General features: G+C 34.9%; 1 protein-coding gene and 1 non-coding gene across 4 annotated transcripts in view; one reads left to right on the top strand and one right to left on the bottom strand.

Annotated features, from left to right (window-relative positions):
- The window catches only part of LOC149788472 (cilia- and flagella-associated protein 54-like), a 255,451-nt gene that overhangs the window by 114,141 nt on the left and 123,149 nt on the right, over positions 1 to 18,161 (bottom strand). For all 3 annotated transcript variants that reach the window (XM_089974455.1, XM_089974456.1, XM_089974457.1), the window contains 3 exons: positions 14,938 to 15,032; positions 11,238 to 11,536; positions 10,495 to 10,700 (listed from right to left, as the gene is read on the bottom strand). In XM_089974455.1, coding sequence (XP_089830581.1) covers positions 10,495 to 10,700; positions 11,238 to 11,536; positions 14,938 to 15,032 — 600 coding nt within the window. The remainder of the gene's footprint in view (positions 1 to 10,494; positions 10,701 to 11,237; positions 11,537 to 14,937; positions 15,033 to 18,161) is intronic.
- Trnap-cgg (transfer RNA proline (anticodon CGG)) lies at positions 2,787 to 2,863 on the top strand. Its single transcript has one exon. It is a non-coding gene; the product is annotated as a tRNA-Pro (tRNA).

Here is an 18,161-nt window from a genome sequence, read left to right as displayed (position 1 = left end):
CTCATACAAAGGAATTCATTTATTTAAGCTGCATCTCTGAAGCCACTGGATATATTGGGTTTGGAAAAAGGAAATAGAGTGGGCATTTCTTATCTCAACTGGAATACTATTCCAGAGCAGAGTTCCAGAGTATTGGAAACTTTTTTAAAAATAATTCCTTATTTGGTTTGGGAATTTTATATGTTTAGTAGACATGGATCACAGGTGGCGAGTATTGTCTGGTAGCCTATAGTGATTGTAGATATTCAGGAGCACTATTCCTGTACATTAATTTGGCTTTTATCAAACAGATTTGGTCTTTAATGAGTAATATATTTAACTTACAGCTAAATTTTCTTGGCTTTCTTTCTGGATTGATATTAGCCCAAGTGCTCTTTTTGAAGATGTACCAGTTTCGCTATGTTTTTATCAATTGAATTACCCCATATTGTATTACAGTAGTCTAAATAGGGTTGAATGTAACTGTTATAATATAGTTTTCTATCCTTTCAGGGAGAAAATGTCTTGTCCTACTGAGAAGTCATAAACTTGAATTTAAATTTTTACTGATATGTTTGATATGTTCAGTCCACAATTGGTTATTATATACCAGAACACCAAGTAGTCTATCACAACAGCCCATTTGCAAACTTTTATCCTCCCATATCAGACATAGTTCATCACTATCACTACCTTTTTTGCCATGTTGAGATAAGTAATATTTTAGTTTTACCAGTATTTAAAACCATGCCATTGCATGTGCACCAGTTGTCCAATTTGTTTAGGGCATTCTGTAAAGAAATTTTGAATTCATGCATTGTGTTTTAGATGTCTGACAATGTTGTGTCATCTGCATAGAGATCTGTAGATGATATTGAGTCTCTTAGTAAAAGTGGTAGGTCATTAATAAACAAAGTAAATAGTAATGGACCTAGAATAGAGCCTTGTGGTACTCCATATCTAATGGTTCCAAGTTCCGACAGAACATTATTTATATGAACAGGTTGTGTTCTCTCACCTAAGTATAAAGTAAACCATCTAACTGTGCTTTCATCACATTGGTAAATTTTCAGTTTCTTCAAAAGGATTTCATGATCCATCATAACAAAAGCTTTCCTGAAATCTACGAATACAGATTCTATTATTCTACCTTGATCAAGTGCTTGAAATAATTTATCAGTTGGGGAGATCAAGGTAGTCTCACAGGAATGTTTCTTTCTAAAGCCTGAATGATTAGGGTGTAACAGAAAGTGTTTAGTTAAATGTGACATGAATGAGTCATGGACATGTTTTCAATCATTTTTGACAAGTTTGGTAGTATTTAGATTGGTTGGTGGTTATCAGCATCATCCTTAGAACCCGATTTGTGAATAGGGGAGTTACTTTTGCAGTTTTCCCTATTTAAGGGACAGATGAGGTTGCAATACTTAAATTGATTATGAATGTTATGCTATTTAAAATAGCAGAGACAAAAGATTTAATGAGACATGAACCAATCTGATCAAGTACTGTAGCTTTCTTGGTATCAAGTTCACTGAGACATTTTTTAATAAAACTGGTGGGATAGAGAAACATACCTCCTTAGAGATTTTGCTGATGCAGAACTTTTTCAGTTCATTAAAGTTGTTTTCTATCACTGGTTCTTTTAATTTTGTGGAAAATAACTGAAAACATTTGCAATGTCATTGTCATCAGTGACTATGGTGTCATTTACCAGAAGTGAGTGAATTTTATTTGTCTGATCTTTGTGTGTTCCTCCAGTGAGTTCATTAAAGATTTTCCAAATAAAGTGTCTTGCTTGCTCTTTTTGTTTTCAAGCAATGATTGATAAAATGTTATTTTCGATTTTTTAATCATACTTGTTATTTTATATCTCCATACTTTTTATTGTGCATGGTTTCCCATAGCCTTGATTTGTTCTTGTGTTTTCATAGTGTCTAGGATTTCAGTAGTAAGCCAATTAGGTTGGATTTAATTCTTTACTCAATGTACTTTCAGTGGTGCATGCTTAGAGACTACATCCATAAATAAGTCAGTCCACACCCTCATGGCTTCATCTATGTCATCCAAATTTTGGATCATATTACATGGAATTTTATATAGATCATTGAGAAATTGTTCTTCATTAAAATCTTTAAACAATCTGTAAGTGATCGTTTTGTGTGTATTTTTCTTATTTTTCTTGCATTTACCTTTCTTGTCAAAAAACTAAGACGAACATTCAGTACATTAACACAAGCCACATTGTCTGGTAGGTTGGTATAAATATGATTAATAAGAGTGCCTGATTTTTCTGTTGCCCTTGTGAGCTCATTTACCAGCTGGATTAGGCCTAAAGATTAAATAAATTCCATTTAGTTGTTCCTTATTTGGGTATTGAGAAGGTCTTGATTTATATCACCAAGTATATATGTTTCTTTCTCTTGTGCAAGAACATTTTGTTTGTTTTAAAAAGTTATCATTTCAAATTGCTTTGGAGGAAGGTGGTCTATAAATTCAACCGACTAGGAATGATTTTGCATTATTTTGAGAAATTTCAACTCCGATACTCTCAATTTTATGTGATTCCAAGTCCAGTTGCCTTTCTGTATTTATATCTTCCCTAATGTATACAACAGGACCTCCTCCTGCTGTCTCTCTGTCCCTGCATAATGGTTTATTGTAGCCTTGACATTGAAATAGATTATCATTGTGGTTAGCATTTAATTTGGTTTTAGTGAGTCCTAAAAAATAGATAGTATTTTCCTTGGAAGACAACATCAACTTAATCTGGTCTATTTTTCCCACTATACCTTGTACATTTAAGTGACTACTCCGGTGGCCTAGTGGTTAGAGCGTCCGCCTCGGATGCGGGAGGTCGTGGGTTCGATTCCCAGCCGAGTCATACCAGAGACTTAAAAAATGGTACTAACAGCTGCCTCGCTTGGCGTTCAGCATTATGAGGTTAGTGTTAGGACTGGTCGGCCTGGTGTCAGGATAATGTGACTGGGTGGGACATCATGCTACATGTCTGCGGCATGATGCCCCAGTGCTAGACATCACTATAAACTGCCACATTGCAGACATCGTAGCAATATGACTGAAAAATTGTTAAAGCTACGTTAAAAATCAAAAATCACATCACATCACATTTAAGTGACCTATGTTAAAACCTTTTGTATTTAGTTTCATATCAATTATATGTATGTCATCATGCAATGGGGTACTAAATGAGATTGTCTCCATACTAATTTTATCATTCTTACATCCTATTTCTATATTTAAATGATCATATATATTAGCATCTTCAAAGTCACATACAGACCCTGAAAATCTGTTAACTTTTGCATTTACAATAGTGTACATTGAATAGTTAGAGTCAAGAGTCTCACTAACAGAGAAGTCTTCAAATTTTGTTATCAAACAACTATTTAATATTTATATTAAACAGTACATATGTATATATCTTTGGAATTTCTTAGGTCCCACCATCTGATGCATGAAGTTAGTTGAGGTAAGATGGCAGGGAAGCATGTGGTATCTATTAAGGCAGCATTGCCATTACTTTTTGTGATAGGAAATCAGTCTGTAAGTTGAGTGGCTTGGTGATATTCTACCCAAATGATATGCTGGCAAGGGAACAGATGAAAGGAGCAGAGTACAATGAATTCTGGAGGAGATCATTAAACTAATGTTTTATGACAGATGAGGATGGAGTTTTTAGTTTGCCTTGAAAATCCTCTCTACCTTAAATCTAGATATTTTTTCATAGATGTATGTTTGCATATGTAGTGTGATCTGAGATACAATTATTTTTGTGTTGCACATTTGTCTCATATGGGATGATTTTGTATTGCTTTTTTTCTTGCATAACTTTTGTTTTCTAAAGAAACAACAATGTTCTTTTTTTGAATGACATGATCACGGCTCTAATAATGCACAATTCATAATTTTCAGATATATAATGCAAATAATAATATATCATCATGTCAAAAATGACATGATAATGTCATGAAAAGACAAGGTATAATAGCAGAGGCATTCCAATGCATTTAAAAGTCATTTCACTAGATGATTCTGTTGTTGTGTCAAATAAAACTGTTTCATTATATATGGAAACAACTATGAGCAGTTAAAATGGTATTATATATGGAAAAGGGGACAAACACAATCATGGCATTGGGTTTCTTGTTCACAAGGGCATCATGAACAGCATTATGGGGTGCTGCCCAGTCATAAGCAGGCTTGTAACTGTCCACCTGAGGGTGACTGCTTTCAACATCACAATCAATCAGGCCTTTTCATCCAAATATAACTATGGTGACCACAAATTTGAGAATTTCTTTGATCAACTGCAAAATTTCTTTGACAATTCACCTAAGAAGGACATTTTGTTCATACAAGGAGACTAGAATGTAAAGGTGGAAGCAGACTCACAAATGAAGTGACAAAGCATTTGCGGACCCTTTTGTAATGCAAATCCAAATGAAAGGGGACTCAGGCTCTTGAAGTCTGCCACCTACAATGATCTTGTGCAAGCCAGCATGTTCAGCCCCTCACAAAGCATCTAGGTACCCCTTGAATTGTATGTAAATAGGTACCACTTTCAACCTAGATGTAAACAGATATAACATTCAACCTTGATGCAATTATGTACCACTTTCAACCCAGATGTAAATTGGTACCACTTTCAACCAAATAAATAGATACAACTTTCAACTGGATGTAAATAGGTACCCCTTTAATTATATGTAAATAGGTACCACTTTCAACCTAGATGTAAATATGTACAATGTTCAACCTAGATGTAAATAGATGTATCTTTCAACCTAGATGTAAAAAGAGACAACTTTCAACCTAGATGTAAACAGATACAACTTTCAACTGGGTGTAGATAGGTATGACTTTCAACATGGATGTAAACTGGTACCACTTTCAAATGGATGTAAATAGATACCACTTTCAACCTAGATGTAAACAGGTACCTCTTTTAACTGTAGCTGAAAAGGTACCACTTTCAACTGGAAAGTTGATCTAGACTAGTGTATAATCCAGGGAGGGGGGTTGCACCAAAAAAGGAATCCACAAAAGCTATTGCCAAATGAAAAATAATGGATTCACAGTAAGACTTGAGGATGAGTGGGTAAAAAGAAAGCCAGAATTTAATTCATACAAGACACAGAGGCAATTATATGAAAATACTGTATTAGTAAACCCTTTTGCCTAGATAATAATATGATGGGAACATGATATTAAGAATCTACCTACCTGACAATTTTCATAAATTACTGCCCCTTTAGCAATGCCTGTTAACCTAACTAGCACAAGTCAACCCATCTGTTCATTGGTAATACATGTATCATCAACTGGAGTAGGGATGTTAACCTAACTAGCACTGTCAATCCATGTTACAATGGTAATGTCATCAGCTAGAGTATGGATGGGGATGTTAACCTAACTAGCACAGTCAATCCATGTTACAATGGTAATGTCATCAGTTGGAGTATGGATGGGAATGTTAACCTAACTAGCACAGTCAATCCATGTTACAATGGTAATGTCATCAGCTGGAGTATGGATGGGGATGTTAACCTAACTAGCACAGTCAATCCATGTTACAATGGTAATGTCATCAACTGGAGTATGGATGGGGATGTTAACCTAACTAGCACAGTCAATCCATGTTACAATGGTAATGTCATCAGCTGGAGTATGGATGGGGATATTAACCTAACTAGCACTGTCAATCCATGTTACAATGGTAATGTCATCAGCTGGAGTATGGATGGGGATATTAACCTAACTAGCACTGTCAATCCATGTTACAATGGTAATGTCATCAGCTGGAGTAGGGATTGGGATATTAACCTAACTAGCACTGTTAATCCATATTACAATAGTAATGCCATCAGCTGGAGTAGGGATGTTAACCTAACTAGCACAGTCAATCCATATTACAATAGTAATGCCATCAGCTGGAGTAAGGATGTTAACCTAACTAGCACAGTTAATCCATATTACAATAGTAATGCCATCAGCTGGAGTAGGGATGTTAACCTAACTAGCACAGTCAATCCATATTACAATAGTAATGCCATCAGCTGGAGTAAGGATGTTAACCTAACTAGCACTGTTAATCCATATTACAATAGTAATGCCATCAGCTGGAGTAGGGATGTTAACCTAACTAGCACAGTCAATCCATATTACAATAGTAATGCCATCAGCTGGAGTAAGGATGTTAACCTAACTAGCACAGTTAATCCATATTACAATAGTAATGCCATCAGCTGGAGTAGGGATGTTAACCTAACTAGCACAGTCAATCCATATTACAATAGTAATGCCATCAGCTGGAGTAGGGATGTTAACCTAACTAGCACTGTCAATCCATATTACAATAGTAATGCCATCAGCTGGAGTAGGGATGTTAACCTAACTAGCACAGTCAATCCATATTACAATAGTAATGCCATCAGCTGGAGTAGGGATTGGGATGTTAACCTAACTAGCACAGTTAATCCATGTTACATTGGTAATGTCATCAGCTGGAGTAGGGATTGGGATGTTAACCTAGTTAGCACAGTCAATCCATGTTACAATGGTAATGTCATCAGCTGGAGTATGGATGGGGATGTTAACCTAACTAGCACTGTCAATCCATGTTACAATGGTAATGTCATCAGCTGGAGTATGGATGGGGATGTTAACCTAACTAGCACAGTCAATCCATGTTACAATGGTAATGTCATCAACTGGAGTATGGATGGGGATGTTAACCTAACTAGCACAGTCAATCCATGTTACAATGGTAATGTCATCAGCTGGATTATGGATGGGGATGTTAACCTAACTAGCACAGTCAATCCATGTTACAATGGTAATGTCATCAGCTGGAGTATGGATGGGGATGTTAACCTAACTAGCACAGTCAATCCATGTTACAATGGTAATGTCATCAACTGGAGTATGGATGGGGATGTTAACCTAACTAGCACAGTCAATCCATGTTACAATGGTAATGTCATCAGCTGGAGTAGGGATTGGGATATTAACCTAACTAGCACTGTTAATCCATATTACAATAGTAATGCCATCAGCTGGAGTAGGGATGTTAACCTAACTAGCTCAGTCAATCCATATTACAATAGTAATGCCATCAGCTGGAGTAAGGATGTTAACCTAACTAGCACAGTTAATCCATATTACAATAGTAATGCCATCAGCTGGAGTAGGGATGTTAACCTAACTAGCTCAGTCAATCCATATTACAATAGTAATGCCATCAGCTGGAGTAAGGATGTTAACCTAACTAGCACAGTTAATCCATATTACAATAGTAATGCCATCAGCTGGAGTAGGGATGTTAACCTAACTAGCACTGTCAATCCATATTACAATAGTAATGCCATCAGCTGGAGTAGGGATGTTAACCTAACTAGCACAGTCAATCCATATTACTACAGTAATGCCATCAGCTGGAGTAGGGATGTTAACCTAACTAGCACAATCAATCCATATTACAATAGTAATGCCATCAGCTGGAGTAGGGATTGGGATGTTAACCTAACTAGCACAGTCAATCCATGTTACATTGGTAATGTGGTCAGCTGGAGTAGGGATTGGGATGTTAACCATACTAGCACAGTCAATCCATGTTACATTGGTAATGTGATCAGCTGGAGTAGGGATTGGGATGTTAACCTAACTAGCTATCACAGTCAATCGATATTTCAATGGTAATGCCATCAGCTTGAGTAGGAATTGTAATGTTAACCTAACTAGCACCAGTCAACCCATTTGTACATTCATAATGTCATCAACTGGAGTATGGATGGGGATGTTAACCTAACTAGCTAGCACAGTCAATCCATATTACAATGGTAATGCCATCAGCTGGAGTAGGGGTTGGGATGTTTACCTAATTAGTACAGCACTGGACAACAAATTTTTACAAAAGTCATGTTACTGAAATAAAATTAGTCAATTCTTATCAATTTTTATGTGCTGAACACGAATATGACAGTCAAATTGCAAAATTGGCTCTAGTTTTTTTGTAATCTGCAAGAAATTAATGTTTACATAACGAAATGCATTCCAATAGTAAAAGGTCAACTGTAATAGCCTACCTATAAAAAATCAAGTCATTGACTACATCTTAGATTTCTTCGCCTGTCTCTTGTACAGCTGTTCGGGAGCATCTCTGAGGAGCGTCCAGCAGTAGTCAGCCAGCATTGTAGTGGACCATTTTCCCTGGTATCTTTGTTCCATTGTTGCGATATCTTGATGAAAACGTTCGCCGTGTTCATCACTAACAATACCACAGTTGCTAGGAAAGAAATCCAACTGGGAATGAAGGAAGTGAATCTTTAGAGACATATTGCAGCCAAGTTTCTTATACTTCATCAACATGTCTTCTACTAGTTCCTTATAGTTTTCTGCCCTAACATTTCCGAGGAAGTTTGTAGAAACTAGGCGAAAAGCATTCCATGCTTGTTTCGCGTCACCTTCCAGCAAGTTGTTGAACCGGTCATCTTTGAAAAGCTCTCGAATCTGAGGACCCACAAAAACTCCCTCTTTAATCTTTGCTTCGCTGAGTCGAGGGAATTTTTCATGCAGGTATCGGAATGCTGGCAAAGTCCGGTCAATGGCTTTCACGAAGTTCTTCATCAAACCTAGTTTGATGTGAAGGGGTGGTAGCAAGATTTTCTGAGCCTCAACCAGAGCTGGGTGTTGGATATTCTTCTCTCCAATGGCTACATTCTGCCTGTGAGTCCATTCCTTCCTCATGTAGTGCATTTCCCTTGCTCGGCTATCCCACTCGCATAAGAAACACACGTATTTTGTATATCCTTGCTGCAGTCCCATTAAAAGGGCAACTACCTTCAAATCACCACAGAGGTGCCAGCTGTACTTGTTATACTCAATGGAATTCAGTAGCTGCCTTAAGTTATCGTATGTCTCTTTCATGTGGACAGCATACGCTACTGGAATAGATGGAAGAATGTTTCCATTGTGCAAAAGCACAGCCTTGAGACTCAGTTTCGAAGAGTCCACAAATAGTCTCCATTCTTGTGGGTCATGAGTGATTTTTAAAGCATTCATGAGGCCCTCAATATCGGAACAGAATATCAGATTACTTTCCTTTCTGAAGAAAGGCTCCAATTGCTGGTGGCGCTTTCGATATGCAGTAATTGTGACATCTTCTTCTAGAAGATTCCATTGTTGGAGTCTTGATCCTAGCAATTCTGCCTTGTTCTTTGATAAGTCCAAATCACGAATCAGGTCATTTAGTTCTTCCTGTGTTATTCTGTGTAGGGTTGATGATGCACCACAGTGAAAATCTGGATCACTGCATGCTGATGGACCAGGAGAAGAACAGGTCAACTCACCTTTGTCTTCGTCAGATGAATCAAGAGAATATTCTGCTGGAGGTTCTGGAATAGGAAGTCCCTCACCATGTGGAACTGGTCTCAATGCAGACAGAATGTTTGGGTAGACTATTCTCGACTTCTTTCGCTTCGTTATTCCGCCGGAAAGAGGAGGAACCAAGCAGAAGTAACAGTCATTTAGGTGGTTGCTTGGCTCTCTCCACACCATTGGGACTGCAAACGGCATTGATGACCTTTTGCAATTCAACCACTGTGAAAGCTGTGTTGTACATGTAGCACAGCATATATGCGGAGCCCAAGGCTTGTCTTGGTCACCAACCTTGCATCCGAAGATGATATGCCTTCTTCACTTGAGAATTGATACTTTTCTTCTGGTTGGCAAATGTCACTTCCCCACAAATATAGCAAAAATTGTCCGCGGTATTAACACACTTTCGAGGCATCACTGTTCTTTATTGTACGTAAATGGATAAAATAATAAGTTTTATGTAACAGTAGCTTGAACTGTCTCGCACAACGTCTAAAATATTTTAAATGCTGAACCTATCTGATTGGGCTTTATATAGTACACTGCTTACGTCAGCTTCAGCAGCCGCCTGGCATTAGTATAATAGGCCTACACATGTATAGTACACTGCTGACATCAACTTACTTCAGCAGCCGCATGGCATTAGTATTGCATTGCATCAGAAAATGATGCAATCAACTGTGGATGATGTGAGCATGATGGTATTATGCAATGTTACATCATTATTCCGGATGTTGCTGCAGTCCTACTGGAGAAATTTACACAGTGAAACATAGAAAATGAGGTATATGAATATCTTCAAAACGAGAGCCAATACAAATTTTTCACGGTTATATTCGTGTTCGGCACACCAAAATACTACAGATTAGGGCCTTTTCAAGTCAGTAATGATTTCACTGTTGACCAGTGCAGTCAATCCATATTACACTGGTAATGTCATTAGTAAATTGTATATTAACTTGTGATGGCCTGATGTACTATTAATGGGGAATCATGTACTCTTATCCAATTGATGCCATAAAAAAATTTGGATTAAATGGTCTTATGAGCCACTATACTGTAAAAGACACAAATCTTCATCATCATTTTATAACAACAAAGCAAAAGAAAGCTTACAATAGCTCTCTGGAGGTAGGCAAATGTCTTTTTGATGTACTCCACAGTGTCTGAGGATGTGAGGTGGATATTTTCCTCCTGAGATTGGGATATGTCTTGGGTCTTTTGCTTCCCTTGCCCTCTGGCTGTTGATACATCTGATCGGTAGGTACGGGGTGTGTCCTCCACCTCAGATGGCATAGCAAACAGTGGAGGTGGCGGGACACCTATGTATTTTAAATGATATAGATTGCACTGACATATAAATTTCCAGATCTTCAGATTTTAAATGGAAATCCCTGTGAGACAGAGAAAAGCAGATCTAAAGGCAAAGTAGAACTCAGTGTTGCTTAACACCATGTTCACCTAAGGACCAATTAAAACAAACATATGAGCATAATTTGAAAGTTAAATTTAAGGTAAACTTATCATTTTGACATAATGCAGAATATGAAAAACAAGTCTAAATGACCAGAACTTCTATTATAAACTTTACAGTATCAGAATTTATTTTAAGCTACATTATTTGATAAAAATATATTTCCCAGAATACCCTGAACTGATTATTTGTCTCCTTAAAGTCTAAGATATAATGAACAAAATTATTTTGTAAAAGATTCATTAATAAACTTACAGAAATTAAGCTTTGTAACAAATTCTAACACTCCATTTTTTCAAATACTTTTTGTACATAAATAAAAAGTTAAACAACTTTAAAGAAAACAAGTGTAGCATCTATTATATATACAGCATAATTTACAAACCTGTGGTAAGAGCTGCTGCTATTTCAATTCCACTTGTACTGGTACGAGTCCTCTCCTTCAGCCCAGCAAGGTCCAATGCTTCTGCGGTGATGCCCCTCTTTCGTGACAATTGTGTCTGCTGTCTTTCACTGTCTGCCATCTCATCTAGCTTTGTTTTGTCATCATTTTTTTGATCCTTCCTCTCCTGATGCCGAGATTCAGAAATGTGGATAGACTGACGAGATGTGGCACCCTCCCATGTCATTACTAATGTCCCTGCAGTCTCAAATGTGAACCACTCAGGATCCAAGAAATTTGTGCTATAAACATACAAATCTGGTGAATTATTTCTCCCCTACCTATGATGGTGAGGTTAAAAAAATCCCCAAAATGTAATCTATAACCTTTAAGACAGATCTGTACTCTTACTAGGCAGACATGGCAAACAGCCATGCTTCATTACCATATCTTAAAAGGCATTAACAGAAAAGTATAGAAATAGGGGAAACAAAAATATGTATCAGTGACCTTGACCTTAAAGATAAATCCATGTCTATAATACATGAGATGTCATCAAAATGAGAAAGGTTCATCTCTGTACCTCAACAACTTGTATGATACAAAACAGAAACACTGACCTTGAAGATAATACCTCCAATGTGGTACACAAAATAGCTGTTAACGATGTCATATAAGTAAATAGCAAGCTGCATCCCTTAATCTCAAACAGCTCTCAAGTTACAAAGTGAAAAAGAAAGTATGATGCAAAACATAAAAATGCTGCACCTTGATCCTGAAGATAAGAACCCTAAAATTGTATGCAACACACCTTCTAGAGACAATTCACAAGTTTCCTGGTTTCATTGCTTAATCTTAAATGGCTATACAATTATAAAGCTGAAGCAGAGTTTGATGAAAAATAAAATATTTAGCCCTGACCTTGACTTTGAAAACTTGACCCCCTATCTGGTGTACTTTTTACTGATGACATACAGGTATTATCAAGCAAGTTTAATCCTTTGATTTAAAATAACTATAAAACTAAATAGTAGATATAAACGTGTGATAGATGGATGGATAAAAAGAAAACATAGAGACTGAAAGTAAGTCTAGGTTAAAGAAAATTAAAATTCAATCTTCCTGCATTATTACACGCAACTGTGTGTTCTTAATATGAAACCAGATATGGTTTAATTTGAGGAAAATGTCTTGCCCATTTAGATATCAAATAATTATACTTGTTAGAAAATAATTATTGACCTGGCTTTTAAAACCTTTAAACTAAAGAAAATATGTAACGGAAAGATATGCAGACATTTTCTTTTTCAATTAAAAATTGCAGTGGAATAGTAAAAGAGGTTCTAAAATGAATTATACATTTTTTTATTCTTAAACTCAAAGTCCTGAAATCAAATTTTTACAACGTGAGTAGATACTGATATCTACATATCACTTAAATTTGTAATAAGTCATCAAATGTTAGAAATGACATTTCTCACTTTGAATTCCAGGAAATTAAACTGGATGATTTTATAATACCATGCATGAAAACAAACAAATTCACTGTTGAACAGAATACAATTTCTGAAAGCTATGTTTTCAAAGAGGATACATTGAATTTTTTATATTTTTACATAATCTGTCATAAGCCAAAAGAATAACTTAAGAAACAAAATTTATTTGAACATATATATAATTAAAACAAAAAATATATATAATTAATACATCAAAAACAGATATATAATTATTACATCCAAAACTAATTTTGAGAATACTTGCCATTACTCTCAATAAAAATGAATCATTACAGTGTATTATTTAATTTGCAAATATTTCTAAAAGTAGACACTATTTTTATGGCTGATTTCTTCAAATTTATACATTTCTAACCCATGGTTAGCAAAAGAGATTTAAGAGTGTAATTTTCACCGCATTTCTTACTGGTGAAAGAATACTAAACATTGAGAAAAAATAAAACTTGGTGTATTTGCATTCATTTCTGCAAACCTGTCCCACAATCATCGTTTCATCCAAATTATTTTTTACTAAACCCAGTCTTGAAAATGTAAACAAAATATAAGAATCATGGCTCAGAGAATTGTATACTACTTCATACAAGCTGGTTCAATGGCCTGATTAATATAAATACACTGTAGCTCTCAAAATGGCCATCTTTCTCTGTTTATCACTTAAAAAATGGACACATGTTTCAGTTTTTCACATGCCCTGTTCTTAAATGACGTATTAAGAATCATGTAGAAACCACAATTTCTGTAATGTACTCCGGGACGTGTTGTTTGGATTAATTTTGTCATAAAAAGTTGGATCTTAGACCCCATTCTCAATCACAATTAAAACATTCCTGTCTGAAATAAACTGCTTCTGCTGAAATCAGGATAAACAAGTCTAAGTGTAAAAAAATATATTGAAAGCCTGCCAGAAGAGATAATGTGAACTGTAATGCACCAAGATTATAACATCATAATGTGAACTGTAATGTTCCAAGATTAAAACAACATGGTAATGTGAACTGTAATGCTACAAGATTATAAAATGATTGTAATGAACTGTAATGCCCTAAGATTATTACAACATGATAATGTGAACCGTAATGTCCCAAGATTAAAAAAAGATGATAATGTGAATTGGAATGTCCAAAGAATATAACAAAATAATAACATGATTTGTTATGTCCAAAGATTATTACAACATGATAATGTGAACTGTAATGTCCAATGATAATAACAAAATAATAACACGAATTGTTATGTCCAAAGATTATTACATGATAATGTGAACTGTAATGTCCAAAGATTACAAAGTGATGGTAATTTTAACTGTAATGTTTTTAAAAGTTTTGCCAATACCACAGAACATGATATTGTTAGACCATAATCTCAATCAAAAAGATAGCAAACTACAATGAGATTTATCAACTACAATACGTGCATTGTAAGAAACAGTAGAACTGATAGATAGATAGATAGATAGATAGATAGATAGATAGATAGATAGGTAGGTAGATAGATAGATAGATAGATAGGTAGATAGATAGATAGATAGATAGTCATACTGACTACTCAGATTTACCAACTAAAATACATACATGTGTTATAAGGAATAGAAGAATTGCCAGTAGACAAATAATCACACTGACCAATCAGAACAACTGTAATTAGAGCTACTGTATATTTGCCATCTTCAACAATTATATGTGTTCATGAGATGATATGGTACAATTTCATTTACTCATGGGATGATATGGTACAATTTCATTTACTCATGAGATATGGTACAATTTCATTTACTCATGAGATAATATGGCACAATTTCATTTACTCATGAGATGATATGGTACAATTTCATTTATTCATGAGATGATAGGCACAATCATATGTACCGATGAGATTATATTGCTATAATTATATGTACTTTTGAGATGATATGGGATAAATTATCTATACTCATGAGATGATATGGTGTGTACTCATGAAATGATGTGTAAAATTAATGTTTAATCATGAGATGATATGGTACAATTATGCATACTCAAAATCTGTTTATAATGAGGTTTCTGTAACCATTATAAGACGCATATTTTAACACAATTTGGTTCATGGAGTAAGAGGACATAATTGGTAAAATAAAACCAATATTTGTTATGAAAAGAATTTCTCATAAATCAGTTTGCCCAAGTTTGTCTCAATGTTGGTGACATTACCTATATATTCGATCAGCTTGACCTGTCATTGTCTCCTTATTTTCAAGCTTCTGGAGGAAAACGGAAAAGCAACTCAGGCCCTGGATAATGTTCAACTGAAATGTAAAATATTCCATGATTTTATGATATGTAAATGAGAAAAAAAAATTAATAAAAAAAGATGATACTTTTAGAGAGCAATATTGCATTCCACTTATTACATACATGCAAGTGTAGAAATTTTTCAGGTAAGCAAAAATTACAGTATGGATCATGAATAGGTGTGTCTTCAAGTATCTGTTTTACAGCTCTGTAACCTCAGGGTGAACAAGTTGGAATGCTTTGTAACTAAACCTACCGAACTAATCACAGTTCAAAATGTGTAGACACAACTTAGGACAATTGAACAAACAGAAAGGCAATTACCATAGCATTCCAACATCTCACAATACAAGAACCCAACACTATTGACAAAGTTGGATTCTGTAAATTTAAACATTACAAACAATAAAACTATGAATTCATATAGTTCTAAAAACAAAAATATACTAAAGAAACACATGCTATCTCCTCCCCCCAGTCCAAAACAAAATGAGCTGTTCATATATCAGGGCATAACTCCATGGCCCCAAACCAGGTATATGATATTGGTTTATTGGTTGGTTGTTAATAGCACTTGCAATCCATTTTTTCAATATTATGCCAACAAAATGGATGTGTAAAGTACCTTTCCCAAAGGCATATTGATCAGCCAAGCCAGGCTGGCCAGGGCAGGTATCAAACTCAAGATCTCTGGATTACAAGTCAGACAATGTAGCAAATAAGCTATTGTACCTTCCTCCTTGAGCATGATCCAAGGGTAGGAATGCTACAGGAAGTAATACAAGTCCAGTCAATTTTGTCTGAACAATCAACTTTATATAGTGGTCACCAGGTCTCAAAAGCCATTCTAATCACGACCCCCAATTTCATATATAAATCTCCCTGCTTTATGTTGGCAAAGTGACTGCTAAGCCTAGGCAAAGTAAACATTTGCATGATGAGGAAAGCATTTTTCATATAAAGGAATATCATGAGAATCAAGGTACAAACATTTCTTATCTTTGGGAAAAAAGAAAATACATGTATATGCATATTTTCTAATTTTGTTGAATATTGCACATAAAAATTACACTGGTAATAATAATAATAATAATAATAATAATAATAATAATAATAATAATAATAATTAGTGCATGGTATTTGTTCAAAAACCAATTCTGAAAGGTGAACTTGTTTTACAGAAGTTACCTGTGTACAAAAGTCAGTTTGCTTTTTCACTTCTGCAATAAAATATGGTAGTAGAACCTGTCTTGAAAGACCACACACTATATAATCACTAAATTTAAGCACTGAGAATATGGTCTCTCATGACAGGCGGTCTCACATAGCAGTGGTCTTTCAAGACAGGTATACATATTCAAAAAATGCCTTAAAGAGAATGAATAAGTACTGAAAAGTATGAAATATAGTTTATGTAAAAGAAAATGCTAACAAAATAAACAATTATTGACTGAATGGCCCCATCCAAGGACATAAACCAAGAAAAAGTACAATGCGATATGTATGAATATGATGATGTAATATCCTAAATATGAACTGAATCAGGTAAGGCTTTATCAAAGTATAGAAATTTTTTAAAATTAATTTTAAAAAGTGTCCTTGATGCCATAGATGCACTCAGGGGAATAATATTGGGCAACATATATCACTCAGCTACCTATAATAATAATAATAATAATCACCTTATTTAAAGAGGGTAACACAATTAGCTAAGAACTAATCTACCTTGAGGCCCTCATACAAAGGAATTTATTTATTTAAGCTGCATCTCTGAAGCCACTGGATATATTGGGTTTGGAAGAAGGAAACAGAGTGGGCATTTCTAATCTCAACTGGAATTCTATTCCAGAGCAGAGTTCCAGAGTATTGGAAACTTTTCTAAATAACTCCTTATTTGGTTTGGGAATTTTATACTGTTTGGTAGACATGGATCACAGGTGGGGAGCATTACCAGGTAGCCTATACTGGAATAGTGATTGTAAATATTCAGGAGCACTATTATGAGATATCCTGTACATTAATTTGGCTTTTCTCAAACAGATTCGGTTTTTAACAGGTAATATTTTTAACCTACCAGCTAAACTTTCCTTGCTTTCTTCCTGGATTGATATTAGCCCAAATGCTCTTTTTTGAAGATGTGCCAGCTTTGCTATGTTTTTATCATTTGAATTATCCCATACTGTACTACAGTTGTCCAAATAGGGTTGTATGTAACTGTTATAAAATAGTTTTCTGTGCCTTTCAGGGAGAAAATGTCTTATCCTACTGAGAAGCCATAAACTTGAATTGACATTTTTACTGATATGTTTGATATGTTCAGTCCATGATAGGTTATTATCTACCAGAACACCAAGTAGTTTATTATGACAGACCATTTGCAGAATTGTATCCTTCCATGTCAGACATAGTTCATCACTATCAAGATTTGTCCTTCTTTGCCATGTTGAGATAAGTAATATTTTAGTTTTACCAGTATTTACCACCATACCATTACATGTGCACCAATTTTCCAGTTTGTTTAGTGCATTCTATAAAGAAATTTTGAGCTCATGCTTTGTGTTTTGGATGTCTGACAATGTTGTGTCATCTGCATAGAGATCTATAGATGATGGTATCTGCACCAAGAAATCTAGATTAGAAAGATGCTTTCTGCAAAAATTACTTTCACATTATTAATTGCATTTGTCAAGAAAATAAGATTTTTTCCACATTTTTTTTATCATTTTGTTTTTCATTCTCTATTTGATGACACATCATTATCATTTGTCCAATATTAAAACACCTTTATGTCAAGGTTGGCCAGATTTTGTTCAGCAGCATGTTCAGATAAAATAATTTTCTTTTAAATATTTTTAATAAGGATGGCTAAATTGGATAGCAGATTGGCGTCATTTCTAAAAAAGTTTAAATACCTTTCAATTAGGACTTTTCCTGTCAAATTTGGTGAAATTCTGTTGAGCAGCTTCTTAAAATAAGTAATTTCAAAGTTTTCAATTTTAAGCAATGTTGGCCATATTTAAAAGTGGATAAACACCAGAAATGCATAGTATTACCAATATACTGGTTTACCATGGTATTTTTCTGGTGGTACCTACCTCAGTACTTTTTCACTAAACTGGTAATAATAATAATAATAATAATAA

This window comes from Sinohyriopsis cumingii, chromosome 11 (assembly GCF_028554795.1).
Source record: "Sinohyriopsis cumingii isolate HCF-2022 chromosome 11, ASM2855479v2, whole genome shotgun sequence".
NCBI classification, from domain to species: Eukaryota; Metazoa; Mollusca; class Bivalvia; order Unionida; family Unionidae; genus Sinohyriopsis; species Sinohyriopsis cumingii.
Note: the sequence above shows the minus strand (reverse complement) of the source record. Positions and strands in the feature narration are given on the sequence as shown.